The following is a 17,767-nucleotide window of genomic DNA, read 5'->3' as shown; positions in this document are numbered from 1 at the left end:
TTGACGTTAATTAAAGACAGTGTTATGTGCAAAAAGGTGGAAGTTGACAAGAGGGGGTCAGAACAGCAGTACTAGATTATGACAATAAAATTCCACCCAATGCTGTAGCTCAGATTTTGGCAGTTAGAAATTGTCGTGCAGTGTAAAAGGCGGCTCTGCATATCTGCGTGTTGAATCCCCGCTCACACACACACACACACTTTATTCCAGGTGAGGCTGTGCCTTGCTTGATGTGCCATCTCCGCTGGAAGTGGAGAATCAGAACCCTGGGTCTAATACGCAAATGTCCACTTCAACACAGCTCCTACCATCATCATCATAGGCAGTCCCTTGGAGTCAAGGATGAATTGCTTCCATTCTAAAATTGTGTTCACAGGTGGCTGAAGAGTCCAATGCGGGACTTACAGTCTCTGTCACAGGTGGGGCAGACAGTGGTTGAAGGCAAAGGTGGGAAGCTTCCGCTCCTTTCACTGTCTGCGCTTGGTTTCTGCTTGCTCTTGGTGATGAGACTCGAGGTGCTCAGTGCCCTCCCGGATGCTCTTCCTCCAATTTGGGCAGTCTTGGGCCAGTGATTCCCAGGTGCCGGTGGGGATGTTGCACTTTATCAAGGAGACTTTGAGGGGTCCTTTAAGCATTTCCTCTGCCCACCTGGGGCTTGCTTGCCGGGATGAAGCTCCAAGAAGAAAGCTTGCTTTGGGAGTCTTGTGTCGGGCATGCAGACGATGTGGCCTGCCCAACGGAGCTGGTCGAGTGTGGTCAGTGCTTCGATGCTGGGAATGTTGGCTTGGGTGAGAACACTGACATTGGTGCGTCTGTCCTCCCAGTACATTTGCAGGATCTTGCGGAGGCAGCGCTGGTGGTAATTTTCCAACACTTTAAGATGTCTGCTGTATATAGTCCATGTCTCTGAGCCATAAAGGAGGACGGGTATCACCACTGCCCTGTAGACCATAAGCTTGGTGCCGGATTTGAGGTCCTGGTCTTCAAACACACTCTTCCTCAGTTGACCGAAGGCTGCGCTAGCGTACTGGAGGCGGTGTTGGACCTCATCATCGATTTTTGCCCTTGCTGATATTAGGCTCCTGAGGTACGGAAAATGGTCCACGTTGTCCAAGGTCACGCCGTGGATTTTGATGACCAAGGGGCAGTGCTGTGTGGCGGGGTCAGGTTGGTGGAGGACCTTTGTCTTACGGATGTTTAGTGTAAGACCCATGCTTTTGTATGCCTCGGTGAAGGTGTTGACAAAAGCTTGGAGTTCGGCTTCCGAGTGTGCGCAAGTTCGATGTCAGAGGATGGGATGACCTTGGATCTAGCCTGGAGGTGGCGCAGGTTGAACAGATAGGTTCTATAGGTTATTTCCACTCCAGTGGAGAGCTTGTTGAGGGTGAGATGAAGCATTGCAGCAAGGAAGATCGAGAAGAGCGTTGCTTTGGTGACGCAGCCTTGCTTGACCCCGGTCCAGATATGGATTGGGTCTGTGGTGGATCCATTGGTCAGGATCACGGTTTGCATGTCATCGTGGAGCAGGCAGAGGATGGTGACAAACTTTTGAGAGCAGCCAAAATGGAAGAGAACGCTCCATAATCCCTCACGGTTGACGGTGTCAAAGGCCTTTGTGAGTTCAAAGAAGGCCAAGTATTGCTCCTACCACAAGTCCACACACATGCTTTGTTGATGCTAAACAGGAGAGAGAGTGAAGCAAATCTACAGAATCATTTTCAAACCTGGTTTTAGGTTTGCATAATGAAAAAAAAAATGACCAGCGAAAGAGTCCTGTTTGTAAACAGTCAAGCCTATCCGAGGAGTTGGAGAAGGAAAGTAATGCAACCGTTACGATATATTAACAGTCCGGAAACATGACAATTTTTACCACAAAAGGCCACTCTTACCCATAAAGTATTTTGGTCCCTTTTGGGGTCTGACTTTACGCAGTCCCATTTTCCTCTAGAATCCGATGGAACAGCTTTCTAATAATCTCACATCTGTTCTTAAAGCTAATTGGGGTAAAGATCTTGTCAGGCTTCCATCACTCTGGTGCCATCTTGGATAATGAAGATCTGAGCCTGTTGCTATGGTAGCAGCTCATACTGCTGTAAGCTGGAATCGTGCCATCTCCCCACCATTCTCTGAAGGATCACATTCTCATTCTTGACCTGAAGTTGATGGATTAGTTGGAAGTTGTGGCTGTCTAAATTAACAAGGTAGAATAATGAGGTGTGATTGTATTTGGTGATCAGTTATTTTTATGATTTACCACCTAGCTCAGTAGGGATTCAGGATGAGCTGAGTAGAAACTTAAATTGTACTATTGGTTTATTAGTAAAGATAGTGACAGCCAGCTGTTCAACCGAAGATCCCTCCTTGGACCCACAATTAAAGGTTCAATGGTATTGCTACCTACTGATTATTACAGGCTCTGTCAGCTCTTCAACTGATCTCATGACTGCAGTAGAAATTCTGCATACTAATAGAATAGAATATCTTAATGATTCAGATTACTCAAAGAAAGCAGTTAGTATATTATATTTTTTAGCTTTTGTATTGTGTTGGTTATAAGAACATAAGAAATAGGAGCAGGAGTAGGCCATACGACTCCTCGAGCCTGCTCTGCCGTTCAGTAAGATCATGGCTGATCATCGACCTCAGCTCCACTTTGCCGCCTGCTATACATATCCCTTGATTCCCCTAGACTCCAAAAATCTATTGCTGTATTGATTCTTGTGTTACCAACAGATTATATCATCTTTATTTCAATTTATTGGTTCTGGCCAGGTCCACAACTGTCACACCGATCAAAGAAAGAATCGCATTTATATAGTGCCTTTCATGACCTCGGGACATCCCAGAGTGCTTTACAAAAGAGAGAGTAACTTGCATTTATATAGTGCTTTCCACAACCTCAGGATGTGCCAAAACTCTTTACAGCCAATGAAGTACTTTAAATGTAGTCACTGTAGTAATGTATGAAATGCAGCAACCAATTTGCACAGCGATATGATAATGACCAGATAATCTGTTTTTATGATGTTGATTCCTTCGGCCGCCTGAGGAAAAGAGTGTTCGAAGACCAGGTCCTCAAATCTACCACCAAGCTCATGATCTACAGGGCTGCAGTAATACCCACCCTTCTATATGGCTCAGAGGCATGGACCATGTACAGTAGACACCTCAAGTCGCTGGAGAAATACCATCAACGATGCCTCCACAAGATCGTACAAATCCCCTGGGAGGACAGACGCACCAACATTAGCGTCCGCGACCAGGCCAACATCCCCAGCATTGAAGCACTGACCACACTTGATCAGCTCCGCTGGGCTAGCCACATTGTTCGCATGCCAGACACGAGACTCCCAAAGTAAGCGCTCTACTCGGAACTCCTTCATGGCAAATGAGCCAAGGGTGGACAGAGAAAACGTTACAAGGACACCCTCAAAGCCTCCCTGATAAAGTGCGGCATCCCCACCGACACCTGGGAGGCCCTGGCCAAAGACCTGAGTGGAGGAAGTGCATTCGGGAAGGGGCTGAGCGCCTCAAGTCTCATTGCTGAGTGCATGCAGAAAACAAGTGCAGGCAGTGGAAGGAATGCGCGGCAAACCTCTCCCACCCTCCCTTACCCTCAATGACTGTCTGTCCCACCTGTGTCAGGGACTGTGGCTCTCGTATTGGACTGTTCAGCCACCGAAGGACTCATTCTAAGAGTGGAAGTCATGAACTAACAATTGTTTATGAACCTGAGAATCATAGTTAGAAGCACTTAAGCATGTATGCAAATAATTAGATAGGGTTAATTGACAAAATAAATAAGAGGTTACAAAGGCAGTTCAATTATGTCACCGTATTTCAGCATTAACTCCTTGCTGATTACAATATTATAGTTGAGATCGGTGTCTGATATTGATATAAATTGCAGAGATCAATTTAGGTTTAGACTTCTTAGATAGAAGAAAAGTTAATAGCATTTAATAGCCAGTCAATTGCATAAGTTAAAATAAATAAAAATAGAAAGAACTTTCTATATAGCACCTCTCACAACTGTCCTAAAGTGCCTCACAGCCAACTAATTGACCTTTTCATGCTTGTCGTTAGCAATGTTTTCAGAATTTATATGACCTCGTCCTTATGAGCTGGCACAGATGAATTGGTTGCTTCATCTTCCTCTGGGGAGATGGTGTTATCCTTCTGAGACATCAGAATAATAAACCTCCATCTGTAGAGTGTTATCTGTTTCTCCTGAATCCTTTGCTCCTGGGTGAATTCACTTCCTGAGATGTATCTGGACTAGCTCGTTTAAATCTCATTTCCATTGACCTCGGGGAAACTTGTGGCATTCTTGTATCTACCTGTATCTGCTTGATATAAACATACAATCTTAACTTCTGATCGCACTTTCTGATTTTGCAGAGACACCCTTCTATATATATATATATATATTACACAAAGAACTCCACATTTTCCATTACAAGGACTACTAAAATAATTAGAACTAAACAAAGCATAAGGACTGAAGACTTTAGTGTCAAAAACACAATCTTGCAAGTCCATAATTTCTAAAGAAACTTCCTCAATTCTGTTGATGCATCTGAGAAACGTTAAAATGAACAAAGCACCAGCACTTAGACATGCTGGGTCACTCGCTCACTCCTTAGCTTTTTAGGTTTTTGCTCACAAAAAACCTAAATGGGCAGCATTGGTGCACCATCTAGTAATAATAGTGTAGGACATCTTTAACGAAGCCTGTGTTCTTGATTGCTTGTCTGCTCTCCGTGTATCAATCTTCATGGTTTAATTCACGTTAGCCCTTTCCCAGCATTCAGTCTACTGACGCAATTTTGAGAACACATTTATGACAATTCTTAGAGAATTTCTCCTACAGCAACCTTTGTGAGAAGATGTGGCGTTAGAAATCAAGATTGAATACAATGCTAAGGATGTGAATAGGATGCTGAGTAGGTTATGGACAGTTCTGTTTAATTTGAGACAGTGGCCATGGAGAGGGATGGAATCAGAGACGAGGGAACAGACTTTGTGGTGGGGCTGAATGCAATGGCTTCAGTCTTCCCATCGCTTAGCTGGAGGAAGTTAAGACTCATCCATGATGAGATGTTGGACAAGTGATCAATGGAATGAGACCGGAGAGATTATTTGGTGTAATATATGTAGCTCTACCTGTGGTCTACTGTGGCACTGTAGCCAGTGCTGTGTACAAATAAAGAGGGAGCAAGTCACCTGACTAGAGTTCCGGAGTATTCAGCCATCTTAAGGCTGTGTGTGTGTTTGTGAGTTGTACTGATGAGGAACTGTGTGCAGGGTTACAGTATACCTGCCTTGCCACAACACCTTTGCTCAACACTGTTTGGTTTGCTGTAGATGGTAGCAGGAAACATCTGCAGCAAAATGACAGTAATTGGAGAGCATTCAAAATTCTAAATTTATGTAAATGGAAATGGCAGCATAAAAGTCCATACAGGTGCACCATCTAGTAATAAGCCTTGAACTGCATAAAGATTAATGTTTGTGGTTCACATTTAATGTTAGACGCATCACAAACATATAGACATACACAATGGAACTCATCTGATGAGATTGCACAAAGAATCTGAATCATTCTTTAAATGGGAACAAAAATTATATCTTTAGAAATGCATTGCAAATGAAATACTTGGGAATGATTTCCAAGTAGTAATCTGATTTAAAAAGTTAAACTGATTGAATCTCACATTTCATTATTTTCATCCGAAACTCAAGGTATGATTGCTGCCTTTTGTAAGAGGAATAGATAGGCGTTTCTGTGGCCACAACTGAGACTCCAGGATGGTATGTTGCCTCCCTGGTGCAAGTGTCAAGGATGTCTCGGAGCAGGTGCAGGACATTCTGAAAAGGGAGGGTGAACAGCCAGTTATCGTGGTGCATATAGGTCCCAACGATATAGGTAAAAAATGGGATGAGGTCCTACGAGTCGAATTTAGGGAGTTGGGAGTTAAATTAAAAAGTAGAACCTCAAAAGTAGTAATCTCAGGATTGTTACCAGTGCCACGTGCTAGTCAGAGTAGGAATCGCAGGATAGCTCAGACGAATACGTGGCTTGAGCAGTGGTGCAGAAGGGAGGGATTCAAATTCCTGGGACATTGGAACCGGTTCTGGGGGAGGTGGAACCAGTACAAACAATCCATAGACTCTGGATCAGTTCCCATGGAGTGGAGGGTAGCCAATGCAACCCCACTTTTTAAAAAAGGAGGGAGAGAGAAAACAGGGAATTATAGACCGGTCAGCCTGACATCGGTAGTGGGTAAAATGATGGAATCAATTATTAAGTTTGTCATAGCAGCGCATTTGGAAAGAGGTGACATGATAGGTCCAAGTCAGCATGGATTTGTGAAAGGGAAATCATGCTTGACAAATCTTCTGGAAATTTTTGAGGATGTTTCCAGTAGACTGGACAAGGGAGAACCAGTTGATGTGGTGTATTTGGACTTTCAGAAGGCGTTCGACAAGGTCTCACACAAGAGATTAATGTGCAAAGTTAAAGCACATGGGATTGGGGATAGCATGCTGACGTGGATTGAGAACTGGTTGGCAGACAGGAAGCAAAGAGTAGGAGTAAATGGGTACTTTTCAGAATGGCAGGCAGTGACTAGTGGGGTACAGCAAGGTTCTGTGCTGGGGCCCCAGCTGTTTCCATTGTACATTAATGATTTAGACGAGGGGATTAAATGTAGTATCTCCAAATTTGCGGATGACAATAAGTTGGGTGGCAGTGTGAGCTGTGAGGAGGATGCTATGAGGCTGCAGTGACTTGGATAGGTTAGGTGAATGGGCAAATGCATGGCAGATGAAGTATAATGTGGATAAATGTGAGGTTATCCACTTTGGTGGTAAAAACAGAGAGACAGACTATTATCTGAATGGTGACAGATTAGGAAAAGGAGAGGTGCAACGAGACCTGGGTGTCATGGTACATCAGTCATTGAAGGTTGGCATGCAGGTACAGCAGGCGGTTAAGAAAGCAAATGGCACGTTGGCCTTCATAGCGAGGGGATTTGAGTACAGGGGCAGGGAGGTGTTACTACAGTTGTACAGGGCCTTGGTGAGGCCACACCTGGAGTATTGTGTACAGTTTTGGTCTCCTAACTTGAGGAAGGACATTCTTGCTATTGAGGGAGTGCAGCGAAGGTTCACCAGACTGATTCCCGGGATGGTGGGACTGACATATCAAGAAAGACTGGATCAACTGGGCTTGTATTCACTGGAGTTCAGATGAATGAGAGGGGATCTCATAGAAACGTTTAAAATTCTGACGGGTTTAGACAGGTTCGATGCAGGAAGAATGTTCCCAATGTTGGGGAAGTCCAGAACCGGGGGTCACAGTCGAAGGATAAGGGGTAAGCCATTTAGGACCGAGATGAGGAGAAACTTCTTCACCCAGAGAGTGGTGAACCTGTGGAATTCTCTACCACAGGAAGTTGTTGAGGCCAATTCACTAAATATATTCAAAAAGGAGTTAGATGTAGTCCTTACTACGAGGGGGATCAAGGGGTATGGCGAGAAAGCAGGAATGAGGTACTGAAGTTGCATGTTCAGCCATGAACTCATTGAATGGCGGTGCAGGCTCGAAGGGCCGAATGGCCTAGTCCTGCACCTATTTTCTATGTTCCTATGTTTCTAAACCGGGCGGTCTGCACCTGGGCAGGACCGGAACCAATGTCTTAGGGGGAGTGTTTGCTAGTGCTGTTTGGGAGAAGTTAAACTAATATGGCAGGGGGATGGGAACCTATATAGGGAGACAGAGGGGAATAAAATGGTGACAGAAACAAAAGATAGAAAGGAGAATCGTAAAAGTGGAGGGCAGAGAAACCCAAGGCAAAAAACAAAAAGGGCCAATTTATAGCAGAATTCTGAAGGGTCAAAGTGTGTTAAAAAGACAAGCCTGAAGGCTCTGTGCCTCAATGCGAGGAGTATTCGGAATAAGGTGGACGAACTAACTGCGCAGTTAGCAGTTAACGGGTATGATGCGATTGGCATCACGGAGACATGGCTCCAGGGCGACCAAGGCTGGGAACTCAACATCCAGGGGTATTGAGCTTTTAGGAAGGATAGACAGAAAGGAAAAGGAGGCGGGGTGGCGTTGCTGGTTAAAGAGAAAATGAATGCAATTGTAAGGAAGGACATTAGCTTGGATGATGTGGAATCGGTATGGGCGGAGCTACGGAATACCAAAGGGCAGAAAACGCTAGTGGGAGTTGTGTACAGGCCACCAAATAGTAGTAGTGAGGTTGGGGACAGCATCAAACAAGAAATAAGGGATGTGTGCAATAAAGGTACAGCAGTAATCGTGGGCGACTTTAATATACATATTGATTGGGCTAACCTAACTGGTAGCAATGCGGTGGAGGAGGATTTCCTGGAGTGTATTAGGGATGGTTTTCTAGACCAATATGTCGAGGAACCAACCAGAGAGCTGGCCATCCTAGACTGGGTGACGTGTAATGAGAAGGGACTAATTAACAATCTTGTTGTCCCTTGGGGGAAGAGTGACCATAATATGGTAGAATTATTTATTAAGATGGAGAGTGACAAAGTTAATTCAGAAACTAGGGTCCTGAAATTAAGGAAAGGTAACTTTGATGGTATGAGGCGCGAATTGACTCGATTAGACTGGCAAATGATACTTAAACGGTTGACGGTGGATAGGCAATGGCAAACTTTTAAAGATCACATGGATGAACTTCAGCAATTGTACATCCCTGCCTGGAGTAAAAATAAAACGGGGAAGGTGGCTCAACCGTGGCTAACAAGGGAAATTAAGGATAGTGTTAAATCCAAGGAAGAGGCATACAAATTAGCCAGAAAAAGTAGCAAGCCGCAGGACTGGGAGAAATTTAGAATACAGCAGAGGAGGACAAAGGGTTTAATTAAGAAGTGGAAAATAGAGTACGAGAGGAAGCTTGCCGGAAACATAAAAAATGACTGCAAAAGCTTCTGTAGCTATGTGAAGAGAAAAAGATTAGTGAAGACAAATGTTGGTCCCTTGCAGTCGGATTCGGGTGAATTTATAATGGGGAACAAAAAAATGGCAGACCAATTGAACAAGTACTTTGGTTCTGTCTTCACAAAGGAAGACACAAATAACCTTCCCAATATACTTGGGGTCCGAAGGTCTAGTGAGAAGGAGGAACTGAAGGATATCCTTATTCGGCAGGAAATTACGTTTGGGAAATTGACGGGATTGAAGGCCGATAAATCCCCAAGCCTGATAGTCTACATCAAATCAAGGTAAATCAAAGCACATGGTATTGGGGGTAATGTACTGACGTGGATAGAAAACTGGTTGGCAGACAGGAAGCAGAGAGTCGGGATTAACGGGTCCTTTTCAGAATGGCAGGCAATGACTAGTGAAGTGCCGCATGGCTCAGTGCTGGGACTCCAGCTCTTTACAATATATATTAATGATTTGGATGATGGAATTGAGTGTAATATCTCCAAGTTTGCAGATGACACTAAACTGGGTGGCGGTGTGAGCTGTGAGGAGGTCACTAAGAGGCTGCAGTGTGATTTGGACAGGTTAGTCAAGTGGGCAAATATGTGGCAGATGCAGTATAATGTGGATAAATGTGAGATTATCCACTTTGGGGGCAAAAACACGAAGGCAGAATATTTGAATGGCGGCAGATTAGGAAAAGGGGAGGTGCAGCGAGACCTGGGTGTCATGATTCATCAGTCATTGAAGGTTGGCTTGCAGATACAGCAGGCGGTGAAGAAGGCAAATGGTATGTTGGCCTTCATAGCAAGGGGATTTGAGTATAGGAGCAGGGAAGTTTTACTGCAGTTGTACAGAGCCTTGGTGAGGCCCCACCTGGAATATTGTGTTCAGTTTTGGTCTCCTAATCTGAGGAAGGGCGTACTTGCTGTTGAGGGAGTGCAGCGGAGGTTCACCAGACTGATTCCTGGGATGGCAGGACTGACATATGAGGAGAGACTGGATCGACTGGGCCTGTATTCACTGGAGTTTAGAAGGATGAGAGGGGATCTCATAGAAACGTATAAAATTCTGAAGGGACTGGACTGGTTAGATGCAGGAAGAATGTTCCCGATGTTGGGGAAGTCCAGAAACAGAGGGCATAGCCTTAGGATAAGGGGTAAGCCATTTAGGACTGAGATGAGGAGGAACTTCTTCACTCAGAGAGTTGTTAACCTGTGGAATTCCCTACCGCAGAGAGTTGTTGATGCCAGTTCATTGGATATATTCAAGAGGGAATTAGATATGGCTCTTGCGGCTAAAGGGATCAAGGGGTATGGAGAGAAAGCAGGAACGGGGTACTGAAGGAATGATCAGCCATGATCATATTGAATGGTGGTGCAGGCTCGAAGGGCCAGGTGGCCTACTCCTGCACCTATTTTCTATGTTTCTATGTTTCTATGCCTTGAAATCTCTCCCACTTATTCACTTTTTATGTAATAATAACCAGGAGACACATGCAGACAGTGCTGTTCCAATACTGAACCACTTTTTCTGCTGGTTGCTGGTGTTATAGAAAACATTGATGATGCCGATACTGCATACAGCCTGCGTGATGATATCCAAATTGACAAATGAATGAATGTGATATGAGCACTGTAAATCTATTGAGTTGTAACCTATAGTTGATTGGAGTGAGTCTTGGCTAATCAATACCAATCCTCCTGCCTCCCGCGCTCCCCCCACCCACCCCTCCGTGTCAGAAGGCTGTTGGTTTGAGCAGCACTCCAGATAGTCCTGGCAAGGAGAGACAAGATTATTGTGTTGACATCCAGTATGATATTCATATCTGACCAGAGTTCCGGTCTCTGACTACTGGATTGACAACGAGTGGGATACTCTCATCCGATGGCAGTGGAGTGGCGACTCCGCCTGTTCTCTTCGTAGATTGTTGTGAGTCAGGCTAATGATCAGTCAATGTAAAAAGGGGCTTTGTTATAGAAGCAACCCAGAACACGATCTGATGAATGTAAAAGCAATGGAGAAATCATGTACTGTTCGGTAGGGAAGGGAAGAGCAACAACAACCTGTAGTTGATTAATGGATAGAGCCAGAGGTGGGCAGCGGAAACGTTACAAGGACATCGTCAAAGCCTCCCTGATAAAGTGCGACATCCCCACTGACAACTGGGAGATCCTGGCCAAAGACCGCCCTCAGTGGAGGAGGCACATCTGGTAGGGCGCTGAGCACCTTGAGTCTCGTCGCCGAGAGCATGCAGAAATCAAGCGCAGGCAGCGGAAAGAGCGTGCGGCAAACCAGTCCCAACCCACCCCTTCCCTCAACGACTCTCTGCCCCACTTGTGGAAGAGACTGTGGTTCTTGTATTGGACTGTTCAGCCACCTAAGAACTCATGTTAAGAGTGGAAGCAAGTCTTCCTCGATTCCGAGGGACTGCCTATGATGATGATGAGTAACAGTACATATATAAAGTTACCTAGTTAAGGGGATCAGATGATGAACTACAAAAACAAAAGCCAAATAATTTGTGTGCATTGTCTGAAACTTAAGATGAGGTTATGGTTATATATTAAATATAGATATCAGCAGTATAATAAGTATACCATAAGATTTTATTTCATGAAGGATAAACTTGCATTTATGTAGTGCATTTTACGTCCTTGGGACATCCCAAATTGCTTTACAGCCAATGAAGTACGTTTGAAATGTAGTCACTGTTGTAATGTAGGAAATGCAGCAGCCAAATTGCACACAGCAAGCTCCCACAAACAGCAATGTGATAATGACCATATAATCTGTTTTTGTTATGTTGATTGATGGATAAATATTGGCCAGGACACTGGGGATAACTCCCCTACTCTTCGAAATAGTGCCATGGGATCTTTTACGTTTTGAGGGAGCAGACAGGGCCTTGGTTTAACATCTCATCTGAAAGACGGCACCTCCAACAGTGCAGCACTCCCTCAGCACTTGCCTGTCAAGCTAGATTTATGTGCTCAAGTCCCTGGAGTGGGACTTGAACCCCACAGCCTTCTGACTCCGTGGCAAGCGTGCTCCCCACTGAGCCACAGCTGACACTGCGCAGGTGGTCACACAGGAGATTTAAAGGTATCGCACACACAATAAAAGAGGGAACATTGGTCACTTCCTTCAGGAAAATCAGAGTACAAAAGTCCTCAAACTCTAAAATGCAGTTGCTTATTCTTTAAAGAAAACCACAGCAAGCATATATTATATTGCACCAAATACATTGCAGTCCCTGTTGCAGTGTGCTAGTTGGCTGGCTCTCTCCAGCATTGCTGCGATTTTCTTTCACTTGTGGTTTTGTATTGATCTCGCAGGGTGCAGTATAGCAAGGGTTCATTAAATATTTATTAATTGATGTTTACAAGGTGTATAATATTTAGTGAAGTTCTTTAGTGAAGTTACTGGTGCACATCTTTTAGATTTCAGGAAATATGCCGTATTGAATTAGCCACATGTTAAATCATTTTGACTGCCTTTAGAAAATAACAAATGCAAACCAAGTTAAAAGCATTTGATTGACACACATACCCAAGATTCTGCAGCACATAGTGGAAACGTTAAAAAAAAATTTAGTGGTAATATTCAAAGCCAAGTCTAGAATATGCCATGGTATTTGTGGTAACATCCTTGATCATTATTGTGTTGTTTTCGTTTTTAAATACATAAAATCATTTCACTGAGTTGTTGACTGAGTTTATATCCTTCTGACATTTCTTTACAAACATGTGATAGATATGAGACACAAAATACTTAGTCAATTCATACAATGATTCTCACCCACACAATCAACTGTTAACTATCAAGCTTAATTGTTTTGGATATTAGTGTATGAAAGATATATTATGTGACCCAGCGGTTTACCAAAAGTTATATTGTTGAGTGGCATTGAGTGCAGAAATTGGTGCTGCAATATTCCTCTGTATGTCATCCAGTCCCACACTGGCTCATGTTTGTTCCATCTTGTCTGTGGAAATGAAGGATATTCTGACCAGTTAAGACGCTGGATTTTCGGTTTTGCTGTTTTCGGGGCGAAAATGGAGGCAGGATGGGAATGTTACTGGCCGGGAATAGATGAGAAATTTTCACTATATGAGCCCTGCGCCAGGGGCCCTGTGCAAAGGAAGGTGTTGTACTACTTTTGCGGTGCAAAAATGGGAACTTTGGCAACTAAAATGCTGGGCCGGGAGCGCTCCGAGAGAGGCCTTGCGGTGGGGGCGGGGGGGGGGTGGGGTGGGGGGGGGGGGGGTGGGGGCGGTGCCTGGGGGAGGGAAAAAAACACCGCAAAAACATTCCCAAAACATTGCCCACGCCACCACAACACAAATCGTAAAAATTAAAAGAACAGACACTCGCACTTACCTTTTCTGCACGGTATCTACCTCACTGCCGCCGGCAGGGCTGGACCGCTCTGGTTTACCTGGCAGTCATCGCGGGACACCGCAAAACCCGATGGGGTGCAGGAGACCTCACTGCCCCATTTCACGCCGCTCCGGGGCGAGACCTGGACCGCAAAGATCCCAAAAAAGTGCAAAGGTCCCCAAAATCCAGCACCTTAAGGTGTGTAGATATACGGTCATTATTTTCCTGATTGTTCTTCTGTTATAAAAATGGCCATCTTAGATGGGGTTAGCGGCATGCATGTGAAAGCAAAGCCTCAGACTCAGCCAGAGTAGGAGAAGCGAGCGAGGGTGGGCAAAGATCAACAGCAGTGAAAAGCAACAGAGAATGAGTACAAAAAAGGGCAAGAAGAAGAAAAAGAGACAGACTGTTAATTGGTAGCGGTACTGAGGGAGTGTCAGAGGTGCCGTCTTTCGAACGGGATGTTAAACCAAGGCCCTGTCTGCTCTCTCAGGTGGACGTAAGAGATCCCATGGCACTATTTTGAAGAAGAGCAAGGGAGATCTCCCCGGCATCCTGGCCATTATTTATCGCTCAAATAGCATTGCTAAAACAGATGATCTGGTCATCTCATTGCTGCTTGTGCAACTTTGCTGTGCGCAAATTAGCTGCCGCGTTTCCTGCATTACAACAGTGACTACACTTTAACAAGTATTTCATTGACTGGAAAACACTTTGGGACGTCCTGATGTCGTAAAAGGTGCCATATAAATGCAAGTCATCTTCTTCCGAATGCCCTTGCTTATATAATCCAAAATACTGTTGGTCTTTTTTATGACTTTATCACACTTCTGGGGAATTATGTAATTGAACCCTCAAGGTATTCATATTCTGAACCCTAAATGGTATAATAAAAATACATACAGTAACAAAATAGACTTACAACTATCATATAAGTTAATGTATAGATAGTGCAGCAGGTTGCAATTTAAAATGATGGTGGTTGTAGATGACCCAGTAAAATGTGTTCTAGATGTAATCTCTTTTTGCCCTTATTACTAACTATAACATTGATACAACCTAGACAGATTGGTTCCCAGTGTGACTTTAAAAAATTCATTTCAGAATCTATCTTGTGAAGTAATTATGTCATAGCTGATTAATATATAACGTCTAAAGTATTAGATGTTCCTTTAACAGCAGACAGGATATTAATCATGTTAGATTAGTCATTGTACCTCAATTATGCTTATCCTTGTGTCCTTAAAAAACGTATTAATCACATTAAATTAACTTTAAACATTGTAACTTGATGACAATTAACCTGGCATCTTAAAAGGAAAATCCCATAAGAAATGGAAAGTTCTTATTGAGAATGCAGTGACATATTCACCTTGTAAGAGTTGATTGTAATTGTAACAATAGTTCACTCGGAACAGAAGGATTCATTTGTCTGCAATACAACCCGTCCCCATTGATAAATTGTCATAGTAATACATCAGTGAAAAGATTTTCTGTCCATTGGATAAAGTGGGGTCCTTGAACTAAAGACCATCAGTCAATAGCTGTGGACTTTTGTGGTTGTGGCATAAAGGAAGTCAGTCGTGTTATCACTCAATGCCAGGAAATATTAATTGCATGAAGGGTTGCTTCTTGATCCGTGCCTTACTTTGGTCTGGATTTGAAGGATATAGTCCTGCCCCGCTCAACGCTGACCAACGTCTATGGGGGGATCCAAACAGGTGTTAAGCCCCTTATTTACATATATAAGGCCCTAACACTTGAAAATGGCTCAACACTATTTTGGGTCTGAAGTTTTTAAGGTGCGCTTGAGGCACAGGACGTTGGTCCCTGAAAATTGGGCCTTGTTCTCCTTGTTCTCCCTTATTTTCACATCCTTCCATGGCCTCACCCTTCCCTATCTCTGTAATCTCCTGCAGCCTATCAACCTCCGCCCCCCCCCCGCCCCCCGAGATGTCTGCGTTACTCTACTTCTGCCCTCCTGAGCATCCCTGATTATAATCGCTCAACCATTGGTGGCCGTGCCTTCTGTTGCCTAGGCCCAAGCTCTGGAACTCCCTGCCTAAACCTCTCCACCTCTTTACCTCTCTTTTCTCCTTCAAGGCTCTCCTTAAAGCATACCTCTTTGACCAAGCTTTTGGTTACCTGCACTAATTTCTACTTGGTGTCAAATTTTTATCACATAATACTCCTGTGAAGCGCCTAAGGACATTTCACTACGTTAAAGCTGCTGTATAAATACAAGTTGTTGTTGTTTTACGCTTGTAAAACTGGCACAACAAGGTTCAAATTCTAGTCTCATCAAGTTTTCTTTTAAAAATTATTTGGAGAGCCAGGAGATCTTTTCTTTTCATCACGATGGATTTACATGCGAGGAACCCAGCAGGCAGGATTTCCCTCATCTTTGCCAGCATTCTGATGGTAATGTGGCGGTCATGGGAGGAGAATTAGGCGGGGATCCATTCTGTCAGACACCCCATCACCCTGTTTATTTTTGTGCATATCGCAATATTCCAGCGCCACTCCTGCCAGAGGCATGAGTACTCTAAAAATGCAGCAGAGATGCAATGCCAGGAATAATTCAAATGCCCCAAGGAGGATCCAAAACAGAACGGAAGACAATGGACAGGCAGTTCTACGTCAGTAGAATTGGCCAATACATTGGAGGCTACAAAATATACGCGACATTAGAGGCTCCCTGCACCCCCCTCTTTAAACTGCAGCAGGCATCTGATTCTTACAGCAGTGACCGTTCTCTGCCAATCTACTCCATCCCCCAGCAGTGATTTTCCCATTACCGGTACGAGCCTTCTAAACAATTGTAATCGGGATTGACCCCGGGAAGTTCACTGGACCTGTCGTGGTTCAGATGGAAGTCCCGCTCCATAGCGCAATCGGAGCAAAAATTCTTGACTAGTTTTTTTTTAACCTAACCTGACTCATGTGTTTGCAAATGCCACCTCCCACCCCCATCCCATAATATGGTCTCCCTCTGCAAATGTGGATTATTTCAAGTTACCTGAATTAAAAATGAAAATATCAGCCGTACAGCAAACCTTATCTCGTCCACCACAAAACCTGACATTGCAAGCAGGTACCTGATACAAACACCTTAAGCATGTAGCTACTAAACCATAGGAGAAATCTGATGATTCTGATAGATATGTTCATGCAAGATCCAAAGGAATAGTTTTCATAAAATACTCCTCATCCCCTTTCCATCAGTTTACTTTCAGCTGCTAACTGCAAAGGCCCGTGGATTATAAACCTGGAAATGACTGAGTGATATTATAAAAATACTTAATTCACTGGTACCAAATTCCTTCTCTGCCAGTTTTGAGGAAGCATTAATCCATTTGAAATAAACTGGTACTGCCTCTGTTAAAATAATGGAGAGGAATGTGATGCAAGCACATTTAATGTTGCACGATAATATTGATGACAAATTTCCAGCTTATAAAGTCAATCAGAGCAAAGCTAGCAAGATGATCCACTGTGTGCGCGTTGATATTATATCAAAAGCAAAATACTGCAGATGCTGGAATCTGGAATTAAAACAGAAAATACTGGAAATTTCAGCAGGTCAGCCAGCATCTGTGGAGAAGAAGCAGATGTTTCGGGTCGATGACCCATCGTCAGATCTAGGCTATGTTGTTTTCAAAGGCAAAGATCGTTGAATTTGCCTTGCCTTCCTATTACACTTTGTAAGAAAACCTGGTGCCACTGCACTCAAGGCTCCTGATTTGCAGCTACACAGACATGACAGCTCCACCATTCAATAGTTCAACTGCTGACACCCATATGTACTAATACATTGTAACCCATCTGACCTTTCAACTTGTAATCTTTAACCTTTGTCTGCTCTCCATTTTGTTACAGATAAAGATGAGTGTGCGAATGGCACACACTACTGCCATGCAAACACTGTGTGTGTGAATTTGCCTGGATCGTATCACTGTGACTGTCTCCCAGGATACACCAGAGTTGATGACTACTCCTGTACAAGTAAGAGCAGTCTAGGAAAACAAAGGGTTTACGGAGAAGATAGGTTTCAAAACGACAAGGCATTGATTAATATGCTTTGGAAACTAGCCCGGCTGGAGAGAATTAAGCATTCTCTCCAGCAGCAGCACAGGAATGCCCAAGATAGATGGTCCCCATTCCTGCTCCTTTGTAAATCAGAGCAGCGTGTGACCCAGTGGAGGGTGAGTTGGACTCCTGCTAATGCTGGCAAGTGTTCTGCCTATGGTTGCCTTTCAGTTGTCATACCAACCACGTAGCCATGCTTCAGAATTTATATTTGTCGTTCTTAAGTAAATGTTGGTCGAGTTTAAATGAGAAATGAGCAGTTTCAAACAAAAGTACCCTGTTGTTGGTTGGCCGTGTGAGTTGTGGGGTGGCTTTCTTTTC

General features: G+C 43.9%; 1 protein-coding gene across 1 annotated transcript in view; it reads left to right on the top strand.

The window, feature by feature from the left end:
• The window catches only part of LOC139280163 (protein kinase C-binding protein NELL1-like), a 1,006,941-nt gene that overhangs the window by 488,297 nt on the left and 500,877 nt on the right, over positions 1–17,767 (top strand). The window contains exon 13 of the mRNA XM_070899716.1: positions 17,237–17,362. Coding sequence (XP_070755817.1) covers positions 17,237–17,362 — 126 coding nt within the window. The remainder of the gene's footprint in view (positions 1–17,236; positions 17,363–17,767) is intronic.

Source organism: Pristiophorus japonicus, chromosome 14 (genome assembly GCF_044704955.1).
Source record: "Pristiophorus japonicus isolate sPriJap1 chromosome 14, sPriJap1.hap1, whole genome shotgun sequence".
Lineage (NCBI taxonomy): Eukaryota > Metazoa > Chordata > Chondrichthyes > Pristiophoridae > Pristiophorus > Pristiophorus japonicus.
The sequence above is the reverse complement of the archived record's forward strand: the minus strand, read 5'-3'. Positions and strand labels throughout refer to the sequence as shown.